This window comes from Podarcis melisellensis, assembly GCF_964234715.1.
Source record: "Podarcis melisellensis genome assembly, chromosome: 12".
NCBI lineage: Eukaryota > Metazoa > Chordata > Lepidosauria > Squamata > Lacertidae > Podarcis > Podarcis melisellensis.
The window spans coordinates 56826314-56850816 of NC_138544.1; the positions used below are offsets into that span (position 1 = coordinate 56826314).

The 24503-nt window shown below is 46.2% G+C and overlaps 1 protein-coding gene and 1 long non-coding RNA gene across 4 annotated transcripts in view; one reads left to right on the forward strand and one right to left on the reverse strand.

Annotated features, from left to right (window-relative positions):
* Positions 1 to 24503, reverse strand: part of SETD2 (SET domain containing 2, histone lysine methyltransferase) — an 89187-nt gene that overhangs the window by 53716 nt on the left and 10968 nt on the right. For all 3 annotated transcript variants that reach the window (XR_014173269.1, XM_081931362.1, XM_081931361.1), the window contains exons 3-6: positions 9708 to 9723; positions 3502 to 7982; positions 2529 to 2660; positions 24 to 152 (exon numbers count right to left, since the gene is read on the reverse strand). Coding sequence is in view for 2 of the 3 variants with exons in the window: in XM_081931362.1 (XP_081787488.1) it covers positions 24 to 152; positions 2529 to 2660; positions 3502 to 7982; positions 9708 to 9723 (4758 nt within the window). In the remaining variant the exon portion in view is untranslated. The remainder of the gene's footprint in view (positions 1 to 23; positions 153 to 2528; positions 2661 to 3501; positions 7983 to 9707; positions 9724 to 24503) is intronic.
* On the forward strand, positions 7302 to 11708 carry LOC309353408. The gene is made up of 3 exons (XR_014161814.1): positions 7302 to 7440; positions 9733 to 9812; positions 11594 to 11708. It is a non-coding gene; the product is annotated as an uncharacterized lncRNA (long non-coding RNA).

Sequence of the window (24503 nt, forward strand, 5' to 3'; positions counted from 1 at the left end):
CTTTAAAACGAGGGAAGTCTTACGAGGGTAGGTCTTTTGCTGCTCTCAACCCCCAGCCTTTCTTCTCTGTCAGAATGACTTCAACATCTGCATGCTGCTTTCTCTGAAACCGCCGGTTGGAGCAGTAGTCCCCATTGGGGCACCTTGAGGAACTAAGCAGAAGGAAAAATTATGTATGCGTTAGTAACCATGTGGATATTCACTGGCCTGCTTGTAGCGGACACTCTACAAATCGCACACACGTTGCTCTAAGGAAGCACATCAAATCCTACAAGTCTCAGATTTTGAACTTAGGTACCATGATGTAACCGCACTCTCAGATTAACGAACATTCCGGCATTTTTAAAAGAATCATTAACATTTGTACTTATTCAGCATGCAAACTATTTTACAAGTCTTAACGCGTCTGTTAAGCCAATGTATGAACATCACATATAAGATACCAGTAATTATCACATTCCAATCTAAGATCTATCACATGACACGAAGACCCAAAAGTTTTGCTATAAAGAACCATGAGGATCCAAGGAGATCTAGTACATTGATCAAGACCCACATGGACCTGAGGTGGGGGTCACACAAGGGTTTTCTTGTGTGATAGGTTAAATTTTTTGAGAAAAGAAGAAAAACAGAGAACTGCCAAAGGGGAAGAAAAAATGAAATAAAGGCAGAACTGTTGGGGAAAATGAGTCAAAAGGTGAGTCCCAGGTCTACTAGAACTACTGTTCTAGTAATATCTCCTCTCCTATATCCAGATAGAAACTTCACACCAAAATGCCTAGGAGACCATGGGCATGGTTCTCCCTCAGGTGAGAACTCCCTGAAGTTCTTCACTTCAGATGAAAGCTTAAATAATACACTTCCCTGTTACAAAAATATAAAAGAATCCCTGCACATGGAAAATTTGCACGCGGAGAAAGCGGTTTAGAAACCTGCTCCCTGACATTTAATGAGTTTTCCGCCAACCTGATGACCTCCACATGATGTTGCACTGGAATGCCCATCAGCTACATCCAGCATGACTAATAGTCAGGTCTGATGGGAGTTAAGAGTTATATAGTCCAAAACATCTGGAAGGCACCAGATGGGGAGGAAGGCGGAGCTGGTATATAAAGCAGAGTATTCCACCATGGCTGATTCCCATTCCCACCCGCAGTATGAAAGGGTAAAGCCCAGACACGGGTTTATCATCCTAGTCAGACCTAAGAGATGATGACAGAGAGGTTTTGTCCAAATAGCAAGTTTTAAAGAGGCATTTGATACAGCTTCCCTTTGCCGGTTGAACTAAACTGAATTCCAGAATCCCCCAACAAAAGGAAAAGAATGCAACTATCACGCTGTATGTACTTTTAACCCTGATATTTCCCTCCATCCTGACTTTAAAAAACTCCAGTACAGTACACTAGTACCAGAAACTTGGTGCCGAATAAATTTGAGTGTTTCTGTTTGAATGAGGACAGAAGACTACTATAGGCACTTTTTATCTGAAGTATGGAAAATGTATCACTGGGAAGCAGTATATTTGCATAGAGATTTTACTTTCTTGGGCTCCATGATCACTGCAGATGGTGACAGCAGTCACGAAATTAAAAGACGCCTGCTTCTGGGGAGAAAAGCAATGACAAACCTAGACACAGCATCTTAAAAAGCAGAGACATCACCTTGCCGACAAAGGTCTGTATAGTTAAAGGTATGGTTTTCCCAGCAGTGATGTATGGAAGTGAGAGCGGGACCATAAAGAATCGCCGAAGAATGGATGCTTTTGAATTCTGGTGCTGGAGGAGACTCTTGAGAGTCCCATGGACTGCAAGAAAATCAAACCTCTCCATTCTGAAGGAAATCAGCCCTGAGTACTCACTGGAAGGACAGATCCTGAAGCTGAGGCTCCAGGACTTTGGCCACCTCATGAGAAGAGAAGACTCCCTGGAAAAGACCCTGATGTTGGGAAAGATGGAGGGCACAAGGAGAAGGGGACGGCAGAGGACAAGATGGTTGGACAGTGTTCTGGAAGCTACCAGAATGAGTTTGTCCAAACTGCGGGAGCCAGTGGAAGACAGGAGTGCCTGGCGTGCTCTGGTCCAGGGGGTCACGAAGAGTCGGACACGACTAAACAACAACAACAACACTGATAGAGGGTTACATTTTAAGGTATGTTCTCCCCCCCCCCCCGATACCTATTTGGAATTTATCCCAGATTTTCGGAAAGAGGAAAACATGATCTCAACATTTATAATACACCTTTTCATTATGCTCAAAGCTGCTTACAAAGAATATAAGCGTTACAAGCAGCAAGGCAATCCAAACCAGTCTTACATTTCCTCCACAGCAGTCGCTTCTACAACACTTCAAGAAGCAGATTCACTTGACCGTAATCAACAAGAACGCACAAGAGAAGTGCATTGTGCCTGCTGTTTTCAACAACCAGAAAGATTACTGCGTTTTATATCAAAACCTCTTTTCCTTGTGCTGTGTGTCATGATGTGGGCGTGTGATGACAGCAGTAGACTAACCTTCAAAAGGACACTTACCATTCTATCATGAGTAGACGATTAAGACAGTCTTCTCCACACGCCACCTCTCCTTGAGCTCGCTCATCTTTTGAAAGTGTGGGACATTCACACAGCATCCGCTTGATATCACGGTGAGATTTATTCTTTTTCCTATGCAGCATTCCAGAAAACAAACTTTAAAACTGACCGCGTAATACCAGCTAGGACTGAAGAATTTATCCAAAATAAAAATACAGCAGGCTTTTAAATTTTAACACGTGGTACTTCAAAATGCCTTGATGTTTTGAGAATTCCCACTGATTTGACACAAACCCAAGTCAAACCTGCAGTGGGATTCACACATCAGCCGATAGCATGAATTTTTTGCATGTTGAAGAAATTCACAATTTCAGGATCAGGGAGCTAATTCAACCAAGTAGGTTTCCAACTCTTTTTTTTGGTGGTACAAAACTTTAAAATGTTTCTGGATGCCTTCAAAAGGCTTATAAACTAAGCAGGTGCTTCCAAGATTGAGATTTTTATAGTAGCCTTAATGTTTGCTTGCGTTAATATGGAATTATTACTCACTCCTACTGAACAGCACACTGAATATAAAACTACCTAATACAACATAAGGAGTATGTAAAAGGGCCAATACTCATTTTGGAAGGGGCTCTTTCAACCCCGACTGTCACTCTGTCCCAGCCTGATATACTACTGTGAACCACAACGTCATTTCCCCCTATTCTAATATTCTTACTGCACACTACAGTGGTATCCCCGGTTGCAGACGGGATCTGTTCCAGAGGTCCGGCCAGATCCCGAGGTTTCCGCAACCTGAGGACCGCTTCTGTGCATGCGGCGAAACCCAGTAAAAACAAGAGGGTTACATAAACGGAGGTTTGACTGTATTATACTACCCTGGGCAAACAATTTTCACATTACATTTATGGCACGCTATTCCCATGTTAGCATAAAAGGTGTTTTTAAAAGTAAGAGGCCTATCTATTACCTTTCTGTCAAATACACATTTTCTTCAATGAGGTCGAAGTAACAGGGCATTTTCCCTTGCTTGGCAAACTCTTTCCAACGCTGCGAGTCCCTGAAGTCTTCCATGAAACACAGCGGACGAACCATTGAAGAGTCCTGAAGTATTGATGGCAACCGCTCTCCCTCTGTCTTGACCTTCTTCCTTTCCCGATAGTCGGCATCGCTCTCTGAGTCACTCTCTAAATCCGTCCTCCTTTTCTTCAACGGTCCCCGCTCTTTCATGTCATTCTTATCCAAAACCTTATTCGCCTGCTCTTTCCTCTCACCTGGGGCCATTGGTTCTTTAGTGGAGTTGCTGCTTATCTCATGGGCCTGCACCGAACCCTTCTCTCTAGGGTCACGCGACTGGAACTTCACCGACTGGTTGGGGAAGAAGGCGTGGCTTTCGTCAACCCAGCAGTCAACCTCTTCATACTCTTCGTGGTCTTCTGTAAGCGAATCGGGAACCTGCCCTTGCATTTGCTCGTAGCTCATCTCAGAGGGTCTATTGGTCAACCTTGGATCCCAATAGCCATTGTCATGCCAGTAGTTATGAGGCCCAACAAATGTTCCCGGAGCTGGGGGGTAAACATAACCTGGGAAGATGCCATAGCTGCTATCAGGCTGTTGGTATGTACTGCTTGGTTTCTCTGGTTGGGAGAAATCCCACCCCAAGCTACTCAAGTCTTCTGCTGAATGGAAGCCATCCTCTCTGGAGAAATCTCCAGTTTCCATGGGCTCGCCAAAACCAGACTTCCCCTGCCTGCTGTCAGGCTTGGAAATACTGGTCTGCAGCCTGGACATATTGTCGATCATTTCAAAGTTCTTGGAAAGGTAATGCAGCTCCCCTTCTTGCGATACGTCAATCGATCGAGCCACAGACATGCTTTCAGTTAATATTGATCTTTCATCGGGGTTTGGCTTGTGAGTAAAACCTGTTGTCTGCTCTGACTGACTCGTACTGTCAACGCCATCGCTCTGAGGATGGGAGATACCAGGCCGGAGGTCTTCACTCTCTGTTCTGTTGAGCTCAGTAGATATCGCTAGCCTCCCCTCTGCATCCCTAGAAGGCAGATACTTGCTTTCCTTTTGCAGGCCATTATTAGATCGCACGTCATCCGGCATTTCTTCACAGAATGGCCTGCTGGACTCTGGCCTGCCATCTTCCCAGTGATCCACATAGCGTCTGTTACTTTGGCTGTTCCGGGAGGAACATGAACTGCTCTCCTCCATGGTTATGGTAGAATTCTTTGGAATGACCACAACTGACTGAAGGCGGTTCCTTGGAACACTGCTATCATCTGAATCAGAGTCCTCGGTGTCACTGTCATCACTCTCCTGTTCACTCACACTTTCAGCCGTGTCAGAATACTCTTCGTGGTGGATGGAAGTGAGCTCAGGGGTACTGCCTCTACTGTCACATCTGGGAACTTCGGCAGCAGTTTCTGTTTCTTCTACCGTCACAACAATATCACAAGACGGAGACAAAGCGTCTGAAAATGCGGATCCTCCCAAGGAGTCATCGCTTTTTTCATTTACCACCAGGACTTCAGGAGCGTGGGCCTTCAAGTCAGCAACTACAGTTCTTTCATCAAGGACCACAGAGTCTTCCTCATCGTCTGGCTCCTCTTTCTCAGAGTCTTCTGTTGGCATCTCTAGATAATAAGAGTGCTCGTTTTTAAAAGGCGATTTTGTTTTCTCTACAACGGAATCAACATGCGAAACATCCAATTCAAGTGCTACTTCGGGACACTCCAAGAGTTCTTCCTTCTTTTCCTCCCCCAGAGTTGTCTCTGGGTGGGACAACACATTTTCGGAAGCCTGTTGTTGCTGCGCAATACACTGATTGTCAAATTTCTCTTCCACAATATATTCTTCTGCAGAAGAATCTCGGACTGGGCTGCACTCTGATAAGCTGAAACGTCTAACACGTTTTTCATCCTCATGAGCAATTTTTGACGGATTCTGATCTTCGACATCAGCGTACGTAAACTTTTCAGATGACTGAACCTCCACAAAAGGTTCTGGAGTAACAGTTGCATTGGAAGGCTCAGCTTCAATTTCAACTTCTGAATAATACAAAGAAAGAGCTGCATCATCTGAAAGATAGCAGGAGACTGGATCTTTGGTTTTATCACAAGGATCTGTGAGATCATCCGCTTTATCTGCATGAATTTTAGAATTATTTACATTCACAATACAAGAAGGTACACAATCATATTCAGAGGGAATTGACTCTTCCGTTTTTTCTTTAAGAAAACTGTTGGAGTCACTCAGGAGGACAAGAGAATCATCCGGATCGTGTCCTTTAGACTGATACACACACTGAAACCCATTAGACGGTAACTTACTCAAATTTGGACTATTGACTGGAAGCGGTGGCTCAGTTCCGTCTAAACTATCATCAGATGTTACAATTTCTTCGATTTTGGGGGCACGGAACAATGCCCTATCACTGGGCCTTCCTTCTGGGGATCCATTTATATTCAATTCTACTGGAGAACAAGTTCTTAACGGTTCATGTTTTACCTTGATTACAGACTCCTCTTCCTTAATACTGTCATGGCTATCAATTCCTGCAAGTACATTTGATTTAGAAATAGGAGACATCTCTTTTGATTCATTTAACTTTTTGAAAATAGGAGAATCATTCAGCTGATTTAACGGAGAAACAGTCCTTTCTGTTTCTGGCTTCTGTGCAATAGCAGTTTTCGTTTCACAGCTTTGTACACAAGACGCCTCCAAGTCTATACAATTAGACTGCTCTCTGGTTTCCTCAGATTCTGTACAACAGAAAGAACTTTTAAATTTATCAGACTTTGGAGTAGATGTCTTTGAAGAGGAGGACTTGTGTCGGGAAGAACTTACACTGCTCTCTGCTTTAGAGTGGGATGATGTCCCTCCCCGATGACGCAGCTCATTGACAGGAGAGCACTTTTTTGATACGTCACTTTCTGAAGTCCTTTTGGAGTCCCTGTCTGATTTTGTAGGCTTTCCTCTTCTCTCTGAGTCAGTATGAGAGGATTCCAACTTGCTATCCCGCTCTGACTTTGAATAAGAAAAAGAGGTCCTAGAGTCTCTGTAAGATGAGGAATGAGAGGATATACGCCTGGAGTCTGTAGACCTGGAGTATGTCCTCCGATACTCTTCTTCTGAATCAGAGCTCTCTCTTGTCCTGCTGTCCACGTACGAACGAGAATATCGTGTCTTCTCTCTGTATGGTGAGCTCCTGTGGTACCTCCGGTCAGAGTCATAGTAATGTGACCGGTCAGATCTGGAATAGGAAGAACTGGTTCTGGAACCTCTCTCCGATCTAGAACGAGAACGGGATCTGCTTCGCCTCCTCTCTCTTTCAGATCTGGAACGGGAGGAAGAATACCTCGAGTCTCTCTCAGATCTGGAGGAGTAACTAGAATATTTTTCATCCCTTTCAGATCTAGACCGTGACGAACTTTTCAGCTGCTCTTCAGTTCTGACAGAAGTAGAGCTCTTTCGCGAATCTTTCTCCTTCTCTGAGCTTGTCGATATTTTAATCTCGTGAGATCTCTGACTCGAAGAGGTCCTCACGGAATCTTCATCAGATTCGGAACCGGGCAATGCTCCATCAGACAACTTCCTCTTGGAACTCTGTTTCTTAGAACTTTGAGAAGCACCCTTTGAAGCACTTGATACGTCCTCTTCCTTCCCAATATGGGAATCTCCTTTCGCTGGGACTGGTTCTGCTTCTTCAGGAATAACCTGAGCTAGCTGTTCTTCGGAGCCTTCCAACGCAGCATTTTGCTTAATGTTCAGTTCTAACGTTTCCTGAGCTGCTTTCACTGAGGGCTCCTTTGCTATGCGGACAACAGTTTCTACAGGCGATGGCAACAGAGGCGCGGCTGCTGTCTGTACTGCTACTGGAAGTTGTGGCAAAATTTCTGGGGCTAGTACTGGTTTTGGCGCTGGTAGTGTTTGTGGAGGGGGCGGAGGAGGTGGGGGAGGAGGAGGAGGGGGTGGCGGCGGTGATGGTGGCAATTCCACGAATTCTGCTGCTGCAGTAGCTGGTCCGACAGTTGCTGGTGGCAGTGGCATGGCGGCAGCAGGGGGCGGCTTTGTTGTAACATTCAGCAGGTGTTTCTTAAAGTGGATCTTGCCCAATTCCACCTTAGGCTTTGGGGGTGAAAATTCCTCCACGACATCCGGGTAATCCCCAAGATCCAGTTTAAATTTAGAGGCAATGTCAGTTTGAAGAGGTGTGCCCAGGGAGCTCGGAGCCTCGTTTTGCTTGTCATTCCCCAGGCCGGTCAGAAATCTGTTCTGCAAAGTTTTCTTCGTTAGGCTGAAGCTGAAGGACACCTTTTGTCTGCCTTGTTCCTCAAGGTTAACTTTTGTCCGGGTGCCTTTGGGCAAGAAGCGGCTCGATGCGACTCCTTTGAACACTGTCCCTTTGACAAAGCCAGGTTTCTGCGCATTTTCCGTCTTGCCCTAGAACACAAGAAATAAGCTGGTGAAATCATGGCTTTGAAAACTGTACTCACATTACAGCAAGAAAGGGAAAGAAAGGGAAATACAAAAAGGACCAGAAGGCAAAATAAAAATAGGGTTGGGGGTGACAGGGGTCCTCGAACATAAAGAGTCATGAGTTGCTTAGACCAGTGGACAAGCTTAAGATATCTAGAAGCCTTATTATAAACCTCAAAAATTATCACCTGACACATGTTGGCCAGCTGCTGTTAAGGCTTCCTTGTGACCAAGGTAATACCCCAGGAGCTCATTTTTTGACCACATCCCCACCAGGCACTGACCCATTTTCCCTTTTTTCGGCAAGGTGTAGGGCAGCTGTGAAATCAAGGTGCGTCACCAAAAACCAGGAAGCCACAGGACACAAATTCTGAGCTGTGGCAGTGCAGACTGCAGTATGAACTTCACATTGGACTAGATTACTCTTGGGATCTGTTCCAACTCTACAATTTTTTATTTTATGATAGGCTGTGGAATACCTTTCCTCTTAGACCCACCTGGTGCCAACCTTATTTGCATTTTTAGCAATTCTAAATAAGGGAACAAAAACTATGATGCCTCTCATCTGAGATGTCCCAGCCATGTATTCTCCTTCCTTTCAAGCAAAATGAAACTAAACAAAAGCTTTAAAAAGTTCAGCTATATCCATTATAGTGTGTGTGTTTTTGTATGTATGCACAAAGACACATACATATATAGTTGTATTGTATGAATATGTTAGTGTTTTATATTCTCCACTCCACGGTATAATGTACAGGCAACGCCCAATTGACTTGCGTCCAACTGACCATGCACACTAGCATCACACTGAACCTGAAAGTAACTTTAAAAATGGCAAAAGCCGCCCTAAAAGACCCCAGAATGGGCAAAAGGGTGTGGAAACAGAACCTAGCAATCCCTTGAGCCTTTGTAAGTGCAATCCCAGGACTCCTTGGAATGACCATTGAGGCCTGTGGAAAATTGGAGATTGAGCAAGGAAGTTGTGATGGAGTTTAGTGTCTGGTTAAGTGCAGGTTTTTAAAAGGGTTTTACAAGGGCTTCCAGAGGTTTAGAGGGTGTTTGCAGGCCTTTTCAAGTGTGTTTCAAATATACACGATTTCACATAACCCCCGTGTAAATTGAGAGTTGCCTATATGATGGTACCTTGGTAGTTGAATGGCTTGGCTCCTGAACGCTGCAAACCCAGAAGTGAGTGTTCTGGTTCGTGAACACTTTTTAGAAGCCGAATGTCCGACACGGCTTCCGCTTGAGTGCAGGAAGCCGCGTCTTGGTTTTCAAACCGTTCCGGGACCGGGAGTTGAACAGACTCCCAGAACAGATTAAATTCAAGAACCAAGGTACTACTGTATTTCTGTTTTTAAAAGTTAAGTCACTTGGAGAACTTTTAGGTAACAAATGGAATCATACTAATTCTTTTTCAAAAAAAGACACAAAGAAACATAGTCAAAACAAAAAAAATTCCTTCCAGTAGCACCTTAAAGACCAACTAAGTTAGTTCTTGGTATGAGCTTTCGTGTGCATGCACACTTCTTCAGATACCTTCAGATGCATGCACACGAAAGCTCATACCAAGAACTAACTTAGTTGGTCTTTAAGGTGCTACTGGAAGGAATTTTTTTTGTTTTGACTATGGCAGACCAACACGGCTACCTATCTGTAACAAAGAAACATAGTTTAGAATATACTCACATCATTTTCTTCTTCTCTGTTTTAGTCCATCAAGAAGGCATGCAAAAAAAACAGGACAGAGAAAGCATGAAAACTAAGTGGAAACACAAGGCGCTTGCTTTTCAGGTAAAATTGTTTTGCCTGTGCTGGCTACAGAGAGGGTCCGATCATTTATATATATAAAAAAGGCATCACTGTTATACACTTAAAAGGTCTGTTTTCTCCAAGCTCCATTACATTTAGGCAAAAGGGGCATACTCTGGCATCTCATTCCTGTATCTAACAACCTGTTAAAACAAAATGGGAGGAATCTTAAGCTGTCTGCTTTCAATGAGAATATAGCATGTCAGGGTCCCAGCAGTGCAGAATGTCTATCTTAAAGGTATGTCTTACATCTCTTAATCCCTCCTGTGTTACAATTCATTGGGATTTTAGAAATAGGAATTGAGGCACAGGACTCCGTATGCCAGCCACCTCCAAGGAGGAAGAGGTATTTAATTTTTGGAGAGAAATCATTTCCCAGAATTTTCACATTCAACATACATTTATAGGGTAAACCTTGTTAAAGCAAATTAAGCTTTCCTTTTTCAATTATTTTTCTTCTTTATACACCCCACCCCCAACTCCCAACGTGTTCCGAATGATTCAGCTTCTACTTTTACTAACAAATTGAGGTGGAGAAATCATATTTTCTAGCAGGAAGTGATGAAAAATAAGGTAAAATAGTAAAAATAACAGAAAATCCATATAGCGAAGGCACTGCCTCTTGCTCTTACACCCTAAAGGACAAATAGGTTATTTAGTGATCTTCATAGGAATATGATCTCCCATCACATTCATCACTAATTACTACAATTAGCACATTCTAAAGCTCGCAGCTCAGTGACACAGTACATATTTAGAATGAAGGACTCTGATTTCGATCACTGTACTCTCTAGGTAGGGCTGAGAATAACTCCTAAAAGGCACTTTATAAAGCACGTTTAACGTTCTAGTCACCACATTCATATTTTATTCCTCCTTTGTGGTTAAACCCTAGTCTGATTTAGTGCACTTTGAATGGGTTTGTCTTCCACTGTATTGAGCAAATTATTTGCTTCTGAGTTACTACTGTAAAACTACAGAAAAGATGCTATTTTTACATTTCATGCTTCAACCAATGGGAAGTTCTGAGATGGACATTCTAAACCAGGGTTTCCTAAACTTGGCTCCCCAGCTCTTTTTGGAGCACAACCCCCATCATGCCTAGCTAGCAGGACCACTGGTCAGGGATAATGGGCATTGTAGTCCAAAAACAGCTGAAGACTCAAGTTTGGGAAAGTCTGCTCTAAGGTGTAAAAGCAGTTAAGTTGGTATCTATCTCCAGTGCAACCACAATGGCTCCAGGAATGTTAACACAAGCACGCCAATGAGACGCATACTAAAATATTATGTTATTTTAGTCTCCACCCCTATCATTTGGCCTAGACACTGAGGTCCTCCTTTAGAGGGTCTTCTGGCGGTTCACTCACTGCAAAAAGCAAAGATGCAGGGAACCAGGCAGAGGGCCTTCTCAGCAGTGGTGTCCTCCCTTTGGAACGCCCTCCCATCAGATGTCAAAGAGATAAAGAACTGCACAACTTGTAGAAGACATCTGAAGGCAACCCTGTATCAGGAGATTTTTAACGCTTGACGTTTTTTATTATGTTATTAGATATGCTGCAAGTTGCCCAGAGTGGCTGGGGAAACCCAGCTAGATGGGCAAGGTATAAAAAAATTAAATAAATAAATAGAATTATTTTTAACTACTTTTATAAATGGAATTTTTAAAAAAACGTTCCTGTAATTTTTACATACGGAACAGTTCTTAATTGTAAAATCAGCATTTCTCAAAAACTGTTTTCTCAAAAACTGTTTTATTACTAAAGAACACCATCTGATGAAAACAAGAACACCAGAGCACGTACAACTCAGCAAAGTGACACGCCTCCAAGCCAAGCCGTGGTGATTTGGTAGCTCTGGAAGCAAAACACATAAATGGGCTATTCAACAACAAAAGGCCAGCTCCATGCAAGAGGATAGCATTCAGTGAGTTAATAAATTCTAAGATACTATACTACAAGTAGTACCAGCATCTCAACAGCATTTTTGTTAGCTTCTATTTTTCCTGGATGAAAACATTTCAAGATAAACATAAACATCCACTGTTTTATGCCTTTCACACCTGCCAAATAAATAAACGCAAGAAATAATTCCTGCTTGAGTACAGTGGTGCCTCGCAAGACGAAATTAATTCGTTCCGCAAGTCTCTTCGTCTTGCGAGTTTTTCGTCTTGCGATGCACGGTTTTCCATAGGAATGCATTGAAAATCAATTAATGCGTTCCTATGGAAAAAGCCTTCCCCCGACCTCTTCTGGCGGGCGGCATTTTAAAATCGCCCGGGACAGCGGAGGACTTCTCCGCTGTCCGGGGCGATTTAAAAGCCCCTGGGAAGGCAGGCAGGGGGGACAAAGGCTTTCCCGCCCGGCCGCCCGGCTTCGGGACATCGTTCCGATGCCGGGCGGCTGGGGGAGGCTTTCCTGCCCCACCGCCCGGCATCGGGACGATGCCCCGATGCCGGGCGGCTGGGGGAGGCGTTCCTGCCCCACCGCCCGGCATCGGGACGATGCCCCGATGCCGGGCGGCTGGGGGAGGCTTTCCCGCCCCACCGCCCGGCATCGGGACGATGCCCCGAAGCCGGGCGGGGGGGGGAGGCTTTCCCGCCCGGCCGCCCGGCTTCGGGACATCGTTCCGATGCCGGGCGGCTGGGGGAGGCTTTCCTGCCCCACCGCCCGGCATCGGGACGATGCCCCGAAGCCGGGCGGCTGGGGGAGGCGTTCCTGCCCCACCGCCCGGCATCGGGACGATGCCCCGAAGCCGGGCGGGGGGGGAGGCTTTCCCGCCCGGCTGCCCGGCTTCGGGACATCGTTCCGATGCCGGGCGGCTGGGGGAGGCTTTCCTGCCCCACCGCCCGGCATCGGGACGATGCCCCGAAGCCGGGCGGCTGGGGGAGGCGTTCCTGCCCCACCGCCCGGCATCGGGACGATGCCCCGAAGCCGGGCGGGGGGGGGGAGGCTTTCCCGCCCGGCCGCCCGGCTTCGGGACATCGTTCCGATGCCGGGCGGCTGGGGGAGGCTTTCCTGCCCCACCGCCCGGCATCGGGACGATGCCCCGAAGCCGGGCGGGGGGGGAGGCTTTCCCGCCCGGCCGCCCGGCTTCGGGACATCGTTCCGATGCCGGGCGGCTGGGGGAGGCGTTCCTGCCCCACCGCCCGGCATCGGGACGATGCCCCAAAGCCGGGCAGGGGGGGGGGGGAGGCTTTCCCGCCCGGCCGCCCGGCTTCGGGACATCGTTCCGATGCCGGGCGGCTGGGGGAGGCTTTCCTGCCCCACCGCCCGGCATCGGGACGATGCCCCGAAGCCGGGCAGGGGGGGGGGAGGCTTTCCCGCCCGGCCGCCCGGCTTCGGGACATCGTTCCGATGCCGGGCGGCTGGGGGAGGCTTTCCTGCCCCACCGCCCGGCATCGGGACGATGCCCCGAAGCCGGGCGGCTGGGGGAGGCGTTCCTGCCCCACCGCCCGGCATCGGGACGATGCCCCGAAGCCGGGCAGGGGGGGGGGAGGCTTTCCCGCCCGGCCGCCCGGCTTCGGGACATCGTTCCGATGCCGGGCGGCTGGGGGAGGCTTTCCTGCCCCACCGCCCGGCATCGGGACGATGCCCCGAAGCCGGGCGGCTGGGGGAGGCGTTCCTGCCCCACCGCCCGGCATCGGGATGATGCCCCGAAGCCGGGCGGGGGGGAGGCTTCAAAAGCCGTCCGGGGGCTTTTAAATCGCCCCGGACAGTCCCGGGGCGATTTAAAAGCCCCCGGTTAGGCAGGCAGGGGGGGCAAAAGTCTTTGCCCCCCCTGCCTGCCTTCAAAAGCCGTCCGGGATAGCGGGAAGCGCTTCCCTGCTATCCCGGACCGCTTTTAAAATGCTGGCGGTGGGGAGCAAAGCCTTTCGCCCCCGCCGGCCTTCCTGGACCTCTTCTGAAGTCCGGAGGGGGGGGAAGGCTTTGCTCCCCACCGCCAGCATTTAAAAAAAGGTCCCCGAGATTTCCCTATGGGCTTTCGTCTTGCGATGCAAGCCCATAGGGAAAATCGTCTAGCGAAGCGTCGCAAAAACCGAAAAACCCTTTCGTCTTGCGGGTTTTTCGTCTTGCGAGGCATTCGTCTAGCGGGGCACCACTGTATCTTCTTTAAAAAAAACCTTGACAGGGCTCCTTCTGTGTGTGACCGCAGACAGAAAGGGTTCACAGTGACCAGGAAAACGTAATGGCGTTACAGAGCCAGATATGGTTACGTGACTGTCTCCAAAAAACAAGATAAATCCCTCCCAATCTGATCCAACGTCTCAGAACGCACCTCTTCATCCACATGCTGCCGCAATTTCATGCAACGGGAGCATCTATCTGCTGCTTTAGCAACTGGGAGATGTTTTCCTTTACTCACCAGATGTACATGCCCAGCGGTCGAAATTTGCCAGGTGCATTTTGCACCGGGCTATCGGCCGCTTGTGGCCAAGTCAAGATGCCTGGGCACCAGGATGGTGCCTGACGTCTCCACCATCTGGAGGTGCCTATTTGGGGATCCTTGGATCTTGACTTTTTTCACACACTAGATACAAATCCTGTAGAATTCCATCTGTTATCTGCACAACCAGACGAATTTCATGAACCCCAAATCATAGTGACAGATACGGCTTTCAAGCTGCCTGGCCCCAAAATGGCAACTAGGCATTCCATTCTGGTGACTGTAACCCTGGTTACATCTTAAAAACCCTGGTTGTATCTTAAAAAGCAGAGGCATCACCTTGCCAACAAAGGTCCGTATAGATCAAGCTCTGGTTTTCCCAGTAGTGATGTATGGAAGTGAGAGCTGGACCATAAAGAAGGCTGATCGCCAAAGAATTGATGCTTTTGAATTATGGTGCTGGAGGAGACTCGAGAGTCCCATGGACTGCAAGAAGATCAAACCTATCCATCCTTAAGGAAATCAGCCCCGAGTGCTCAATGGAAGAACAGATCCTGAAGCTGAGGCTCCAAGACTTTGGCCACCTCATGAGAAGAGAAGACTCTCTGGAAAAGACCCTGATGTTGGGAAAGATGGAGGGCACAAGGAGAAGGGGACGACAGAGGACGAGATGGTTGGATAGTGTTCTGGAAGCTACCAGCATGAGTTTGACCAAACTGCAGGAGGCAGTGGAAGACAGGAGTGCCTGGCATGCTCTGGTCCAGGGGGTCACGAAGAGTCGGACATGGCTAAACGACTAAACAACAAAAAACCCTGGTTTAAGGAGACGTTTGGTGCCTATCTGATATATCTGAGTTTCTAACACTGCATATGCAAACTGTTTCACACAATTACACAATGGCATGCAAAATTTCACTAAACTGGGAAGGAGGGGCAATTTCCAGGGGTCAAAAAAATCTTTGTGAAATGCAAATCCCTCCCCCCTTCAGCTAAAAAAAGAGGAAAAGAAAGAAATAAAGATGAAACACTCGGTATTCAAATGGGGGAGCATGTACTACTCGATTGCTGGGAAGCAGCAGTAAAGATCCTCAGAATTTAACTGGCAATTTGAGAATGGTTGTCAATTTAAATATATACCCATAGCACATTAGTTGCTCTTGTGAATCGATCCTGCATTGAAAATGACAGCATTATCACTCAACAGTATCAGAGCTTCCTGTCATTGCTGTTTTTTCTTCCAACAAACTGTGAGCTAGTTGAAAGCATGGTGATGCCTACGACCAGCCGTGACCATCCTTCACCGATGGGTTTGGATTTCAAAAACACGGCAAAATGGTGAAAGGAATATTGCAGGGAGGTGACATAGCCTTAGTCTGTCAGTCTGACGTATTTGCATGCTGGTTAAAAGTCGTCTTCTCTCTGTCAAGGTGTAAACCTTTGGTTTGAATGGGGGGGGGGGGAAATGCCCAGAGACATTATGCATGTTATGAAAGTCACAAGGTGCAACTACACTGACCACAACTCAAGCGGAATGACGTATGAAGATTATTTTCATGGCACTAGCATAGCTGTATTCCAGCAACACCCATGTTTTCTGGAAGAGGTTTCATCGACCGCTTACAAATGAAAAGGCATCGCATAAATATCTCCCAGAAGAATTATTTTTTGTCGTAGATAGATCATTCACCCGGAGTACTAAGGAGCATGTACGTGACCAAAGAGGTAGTGGAACTAGGAGGCAGGTGTTTCTAGAGAAGGGGTCAGCAACCTTTTTCAGCCGTGGGCCGGTCCACCGTCCCTCAGACCTTGTGGGGGTCCGCACTATATTTTTTGGGGAAAAATATGAACAAATTCCTATGCCCCACAAATAACTCAGCATTTGAAATAAAAGCACGCATTCTACTCGTGTAAAAACACCAGGCAAGCTCCACAAATAACCCAGAGATGTGTTTTAAATAAAAGGACGCATTCTACTCATGTAAAAACATGCTGATTCCCGGACTGTCTGCAGGCCGGATTGAGAAGGTGATCAGGCCGCATCTGGCCCCCAGGCCTTAGGTTGCTTACCCCCGTTCTAGACTGTGTCATTCCACAGTTGTGGCAGGCCACCTCCATCAAACGGAAGAACGGCTACACACATCAACTATGATATGGAAATGTTACCAAAAAAACAACAACAACAAAACCAGAAGGTGAATTTTTTTTAAGTGATCGTTTTAAGTCTGCATTTTGCAGGAAGGCTTTACGTCTGAAATAAAAGGAAAACCAACATGAACAATCCTGCAAAAGATGCTTTAACAAAATAATCAGTTTTCTGAGTGGATTTATAGCATTTATATCCCACTTTTTTCTCCACGGTGGAATCAAGATGGCATGCAAAGGGGGCCCAGGCAGTTTCCCTCACCCAAAACACTGACCAGACCCAGACTTGCTTAGTTTCATCAATTTACAGGTAGGTAGCAGTGTTTGGATTATGGTGCTGGAGGAGACTCTTGAGAGTCCCATGGACTGCAAGAAGATCAAACCTATCCATTCTGAAGGAAATCAGCCCTGAGTGCTCACTGGAAGGCAGATCCTGAAGCTGAGGCTCCAATATTTTGGCCACCTCACGAGAAGACAAGACTCCCTTGAAAAGACCCTGATGCTGGGAAAGATGGAGGGCACAAGGAGAAGGGGACGACAGAGGACTAGATGGTGGGACAGTGTTCTCGAAGCTACCAGCATGAGTTTGACCAAACTGCGGAAGGCAGTGGAAGACAGGAGTGCCTGGCATGCTCTGGTCCAGGGGGTCACAAAGAGTCGGACATGACTAAACGACTAAACAACAACAACAACAATAGCCGTGCTGGTCTGCCATAGTCGAAACAAATTAAATTAAATTAAATTAAATTTAAAAATTCCTTCCAGCAGCAACTTAGAGACCAACTAAGTTAGTTATTGGTATGAGCTTTCGTGTGCATGCACACTTCATCAAGTTTGCTGTATCATGGACTTTTAATATCATGCCCTGACAAGATTAATTTTTTTTAGTTAGTATTTCAAATATACTGACAAATCAAGAACTTGTCATAATGTCCTGCATTTAGAAAATTACCTGCTGGAAGGCTTGCCAAACTAAAATTCCTCTGTGGAATTTCAACAAAGGCAAGTGAAGAATATTTCACAACTATAGGAAAACATTGTGCCAATAGTCATAAACTGGGGGATGGGTGGGAATAGAAGATCCCTGTCTTCCTGCCAATCATTAACCCACCCAAGTTCTCTTTAACACCAACGTCCATAGGAAAGTAATGGAGTGGCCAGCCCACATTAGACAAAATTACAGATTCCTTACCAGGACAGGCAATATCCCTTTCCATGATATTAAGGAAACCCAAGAGCTGTTCAGGATCATCAATGAGAGATTACTAAAAAAGCAATAAACCCCAACCATAATTAAATTCAGCTGTTAAATTATCATTGCTGTCACTCAGCAGCTGATAGATGTAGCTATTAGTTGCTAGTGGGGTGTTTTGTTTTGTTTTTTTAAAAAAGGCAAAATGACTTTCAAGTTTTATCATGTTTGGATAATTACTTGCTAATGTGCCCAGAGATAAAATTACTGCTATTTTCCAGGATTAAGTGAAATAAATGGCACGTTAATTTACTACGAGCAATTATGCAGCTGGTAACACTGTACCACTGTCCCCAAAGCATCCCCTTCTTTTTTTGGGGGGCGGGGAACCTTCTCTGTTCTTACCCCATGAAAAGCAGGAAGATCCAACAGAACTGCCAGGGAAGGAGGCTAAGAACTGTATCTGTTTTAAAAGTATGTGACTCAATATTAGCATAGGTTGCTGTTCGCCTCTACACAGTTACATTTTTATCTTCAGACATTGCAATATATTGTGATGTTTAGGTAAAGGTAAAGGGACCCCTGACCATTAGGTCCAGTCGTGGCCGACTCTGGGGTTGCGACGCTCATCTCGCTTTATTGGCCGAGGGAGCTGGTGTACAGCTTCCGGGGTCATGTGGCCAGCATGACTAAGCCGCTTCTGGTGAACCAGAGCAGCGCACGGAAACGCCGTTTACCTTCCCGCCAGAGCGGTACCTATTTATCTACTTGCACTTTGACATGCTTTCGAACTGCTAGGTGGGCTAGGTGATGTTTAGTTGGTGATATATCACAATCTTGAAAACCAGCTATCGCCCAGCCCTAGTTGCTGGCATACCTAATTGCTATGAAATAACCATATGTGTGGGATGTGGGTGGCGCTGTGGGTTAAACCACAGAGCCAAGGACTTACCGATCAGAAGGTCAGCGGTTTGAATCCCTGCAACGGGGTGAGCTCCCGTTGCTCGGTCCCTGCTCCTGCCCACCTAGCAGTTCAAAAGCACGTCAAAGTGCAAGTAGATAAAGAGGTACCGCTCTGGTGGAAAGGTAAACGGCATTTCCGTGTGCTGCTCTGGTTCGGCAGAAGCGGCTCAGTCATGCTGGCCACATGACCCAGAAGCTGTACACCGGCTCCCTCAGCCAGTAAAGCGAGATGAGCACTGCAACCCCAGAATGGGCCATGACTGGACCTAATGGTCAGGGGTCCGTTTACCTTTACCTTTAACCATATGTGTAAACCTAAGTCAGCCTTCACCAGAATAATAGACCCCAGATTCTTTTTATTTTCCTTTCATTACAGAGGGCCAGTTAAAAATAAAGCAGGAAACGAGTAAGGGAAGACCAGCCTTGAAGACAAAATTTGTCTGGTGGTGATGGTGTGTGAAAGAGAAAGCAAGATTGGCTGATACATGAATAATTAGCATATACAGGCGTGGCCCATAATGTGTGCATGTAGGTGTATAAAGCCTCTCTCTCCTACGATTAGAAAATTGGGGAGTAGCCTGTAAAAAGATGTACAAATCAACGGCCACAACCGGGAAAACACTTCATTAAAAAGTTCCCATGGGTGTGGGAGACACCCCATCACAGAGCCATGCAATAAACTCATTTCCCTCTCTATAACCAAAGCAAAAAGTAATATACGTATAACTATGGCCAAGTCTCTGTTGAAACCTGGAGTATTCCTTTCTCCATTCTAAAATCGTTTACACAAGCTTTACACTGAGATGACTCAAGCCTTGTTGAACCAATCATCGTCCTGTGAATAAACACAACCTTTGGAAAGCCATAGTACTGCTCTATGCTGCCCTCAGGATTATATTCTTGGCTGTACAACACATTATTCCAAACAAAGAACCACCCCAGCAGCCAGCAAGCATTTGATACCACTTGTGGTTTTAACTGAATAAAAGGTTTGTTTATACAGCGTTGTAGATTAAGCGTAATTTAGCTTTCTCGTTCTTTGAAAGCTCTGGATATCAAGCGGCTGGCACAAAATTTCGGCTGATAGCAAGCATCAACTCAGGCTCCAAACAGTCCTCACGAGGAGACACCTCCTTTGGCAACTCCACCTAGATTTCAAAAACGTTTGTGTATCCCAAGTCTTAGAAAAAAGGACAAGGAAAAGTTCTCTGGTGTAGCAGCTAGAAAGAGTGGACACTCTTTTTGCGCGGTGTTCAAAACTCATATATATAAGCTAGGTGCCAAATGGCCCCTTAAAACCAAGGTTACAGTCGCCAAAATGGAATGTCTAGTTGCCATTTTAGGGTAAGACGGCTCTAAAGTCTTATTTTTCAAAGGATGGACTGGCTGCAATTGATTCTCAGTTAAGCATCTGGCTAGTTCAGATGACAACCTTGAGCTAGGTTAAAAAAGTCACTTGACCCAGAAGTCCACATATATATTGGCTTATTCTGACCTCTTTTTCTTTATGGCGATTGCTCCTGCTCCAGGCTGCACAGAAAAAGCAATTTGGTTCCAGAAATTCATTCTGACTGTGCAGATAAAATGTAAGCGATAGAATTCTACAGGATGGTGTATTAGTGTGTGAAAACGGTCCAGATCCAATGATCTCCAGATAGTGGAGATGTCAGGTCCCATCCTGGCACTCAGGCATCTTCAGTTGATGACAAGTGGTTGAAAGCTAGGTGCAAAATGTGCCTGGAGAATTTCTAACACTGTGAGGGAGGAGAAGATTGACAGCAGAGTTGGAAGACGGTGAAGGACTAGATGCAAACTGTTCAGGCACAACACCACAACCTCAAGCTAAACCCTGGGGTGGGAAATGCTTGGCAGTGCTCTGTGTCAGCCTTAGGGGTTCAATTGTGTGACATTCCCAGGGAAGGCACTCTGCGTCTCATGAGCCATGAGAATGTCCCACAGCTCCTGGCCAGAATAAAGGCCACCCTTAACCAATAGGGAGATGGGAGGCACTGAAAGATGACAATGACAGCAACCTGAGAAGGTGCAACGGTCTAGGCAAATTCAAGTAGACTTGTAGAGGCTGCCTGGTTAAGTCAAGGCCCTATGGGAAAACCAGGAGCAGGAGGAGCTCAAGAGATAGAGATTGGAGGGCGGCCAGCAACAAAGGGAGCAATAGGGCAGGTGACTAATCCAATAGCAGCCTGTAGCTCAGGAGAGGCTCAACAACTGGAATTAAATGCAGGTAGCCCACTCTTCCACCTGGTCCTTTACCTTGATAACAGAGGGCAATAAGGCCTGATTCAACTACTCACAAAGGAGGGCTAGCCTGAACCTGTGCCCTGCAGGTAAACGCTGGTGTCCAAGTGGCAGCTCAGAAGCAATGCAAGGCTCCAGGCAGCAGCTTCTTTTTTACACCCAACCATTCTCGGCAAAGCTTGCAGAACAGAAACAGCACCCAGCCACCCCCTTTTCCTGGCAGATTCACAACTGAGAAAATCTGAACTACTGTGGCAAGTCATCCTATGCCATGCTGTTGCCACAGCAGTGAGCACTGCTAGACAAATCTCGACAACACATTTTTCCCCCCTTAGGAGACTTGCTATGATATGATCAGACGGACCATCTAAATGCACCCTCTATATCCCAGCCATGTAACAATACTTGTCATTTGTGAAACACCTCAACAGCAGCTAGGCATCCCAGGGTCCTCCAATTCTCCTCACATCTTTTGGAGAATTCTGCACAGGGTCATCCTTGCCAGTTCCATCACATCCAGCCTCAAAACCCACCGTTTCCCTCTCTTTCACATTCTCGCAATAAACACAACCAGCTCTAAGCTAATGATAAATCACTGGTTGTCTTGCAACTTGCTTCTGTGGAGGTCAACAAAGCTTTCCAGTGATGCCTTCTAGACAGCAAGAGAGGGCGCAAGAAGCACCACCCGGAAGGTAAGCTATGCAATATAGCATCATCAGTGTACCTGCTACTTTGCAATAAAGGCATCCCCTCACCTGTGTCCTGCTGACACGTGCAGTTTTCAGCGCCGAAAGGGGGCAGAACGGAGGAATCCCCACTTGCGTGCGCCGCAATGACACGTGGGAATGCCAGGAACGGAACGCTCATGTAAGTGAGGATTCCCCTGTATTAACATAAGCAAACAGCTAGCTTACATTCCAAATTTCAACAGTGGAGTAAATGTATATTTTCTTATTTTGCACAAACCCGATCGCTAAGCATGCTGTGTTTCTGAACCTGTCATTTGCATTTCTACATAACTGGGTGTCTGTGCATGGCCTTTTTGATCTTTCTCAAAGCCTTAAGATCAGTCAATGATTCCCTCCTACAGGATACCACAACAGTGTTTGAAACTCCCATTGTTCTAGGGGGCTTTTTGCGACAGGGAATTTCATTAGCACAAGCAGTTTCTGAGCTCTGGGCGCAGGACTGGGCCTAAGATTTCAGATTAAAACTGCAGAGTGGAAAGAAAGGAGGACCCTTTGCTGCATCCCCACTTCCGGCTACTCTCTGAAGACTGGAGAAGAGACCCTCTTCAGAATATTAGGGGGGTGGGCAGGGAAAGGACTAGACCATGTGAAAAATGAACATAAGATTTTAGCTGCTGATCATTTGTTTTCAGCTTGTTATAAATTCTTGTTATAAAAAAGCAAACCTAGACATTCCATTGTTGCGTCCACAACCTAGGTTTAAGGTGCCATTTAGCTCCTAGTTTTCATATCTCTAACAGTGTTCCTCATACTGGGGGCAAGAATGTCATCTACCAGACTAAAGGTTGTAACCAACTAGAATTAATCGAAGTAGAATAAATGTTAGATGATTCCTAGAACTGCTTTGGATGTTGCCCTGGAATTATGGAACATGAAATTCTCCTACTTTACTTGGCTCCGTTCTGAAACAGGTGTAAATATTTTTTTATGCCACTAGGCTTTTAAAAATTATTTCTCTATCTAGAAGAACTCACCTACTGTTGCGTTACTTAATGTTAGCTTTTGTTTAATTTTTTAAAAGGTGGGTTTCCATTTCACTTGGCTAACTGCTCTGTGAACTTTTGTTGAAACCCAAAAGTGGAATATTGTTAATGAACGGTAAATGAGGGAAGAAGAGACGACTATATAAAGCACAGAAATTTCACTTCATGCATGTGGCAGCCTTTTGTTTTCAGAAAGATGGTTGCAGGGCGAGGTTTTCAAATGTTTCAACCAGCATTAGGAACAGTAAAAAGTAAAGGTACCCCTGCCCGTACGGGCCAGTCGTGACCGACTCTAGGGTTGCGCGCTCATCTCGCTCAAGAGGCCGGGAGCCGGCGCCGTCTGAAGACACTTCCGGGTCACGTGGCCAGTGTGACGAAGCTGCAACTGGCGAGCCAGCACCAGTGCCACACACAGAAACGCCGTTTACCTTCCCGCTATAAAGCGGTACCTATGTATCTACTTGCACTTAGGGGTGCTTTCAAACTGCTAGGTGGGCAGGAGCTGGGACCGAAAGACGGGAGCTCACCCCGCCGCGGGGATTCGAACCGCCAACCATACGATTGGCAAGCCCTAGGCACTGAGGTTTTACCCACAGCGCCACCCGCGTCCCTGAGAAGACTATACAAAGCACAGAAATTTCAATTCATGTGTGTTGCAGCCTTTTGTTTTCAGAAAGACGTTTGTAGGGCGAGGTTTTCAAATGTTTCAACCAGCATTAGGAGCAGAGTTGCTTAGTATAAAACATATGGCCAGACAGATGTATTCTGAACTTTCCATGCACAGAATCGCAAGGCAGCTGTTTCCAATACAACCTCTTTCTACTTGCATTCTGAAAACACATGGGGGGAGAGAAGTGGACAGAAAACTGCAAAAGGCCAAGTCTTTGAATTGTGAGAATGTTCCAGCTACAGCACTGCAAACCCAAAGTGGCCGCGTGAACGTGTGCATAGGTTGTTAAACCAGGCGTTCTTATACTTAAAACGATTCTCTGGGGCTAAGGAAGGTTGCCAAGTTTCAGGGAAGGCCTCCTGAGCACAGAAAGGTCAGGGAGTCATCTCCCTAGGCAAGAATAAAAGGCGAGATTATTGACTTTTACAGTACTGTTCTGCATCTGAGGTGGTTGCTGTGGATACAACAAACAAAATACTCTGGCGATGAAATGGCAGCAGAGAAAAAAGAAAGAAGAAACCCTTGCAAAACTACAGAAGAGGATGTGCTGCTTGCATGCAAATAAGAACTGTTACAAAAAAAAGAAAAGAAAAGAAAAGAAAAGAAAGCAAGTGGGACACAGAACTACATTATGCTGACTTAAAAGCATAAGGGATTCTGAGCAAAGGAGCACTGAAAAAGCATCACTTGCTTTTTCACTTGATTTACACATCACCTGAAAAGTCCCTTTGTTTAGATGCCGGGTTTGCCTTTCGGTCAAATTAGGCAGTTTATGCCTTCTTGAGGAATCTATGTAGTGAAGCTAATAGAGGTGAGTCACTGTAAATATTCTGTAACAGTGGTCCAGGATCTGCACTACCTTCCCATCACCAAGGCTAAAATTTGAAGTACAGTGGTACCTCGGGTTACATACGCTTCAGGTTACAGACTCTGCTAACCCAGAAATAGCACCTTGGGTTAAGAACTTTGTTTCAGGATGAGAACAGAAATCGTGCTCCGACGGTGCGGCAGCAGCTGGAGGCCCCATTAGCTAAAGTGGTGCTTCAGGTTAAGAACAGTTTCAGGTTAAGAACAGACCTCCGGAATGAATTAAGTACTTAACCCGAGGTACCACTGTACTGCTTTTTACCTACAGCACGGCTTGGACTGTCCCACAAGAGGATGGTATGAGAGAATGTTTCAAGCGTACAACTTACATGCTAATCTTAAACAAGGGCAGAAGAGGCTGAATTCTTGATGGCTGCTTCCTAATTTGGAATTTACTTCCTAAGCCTCTCCTGTTAGGACAAGCATTTGACAGGAAAGGATGAATCAGGAATAGGCAAGTTTGGCCCT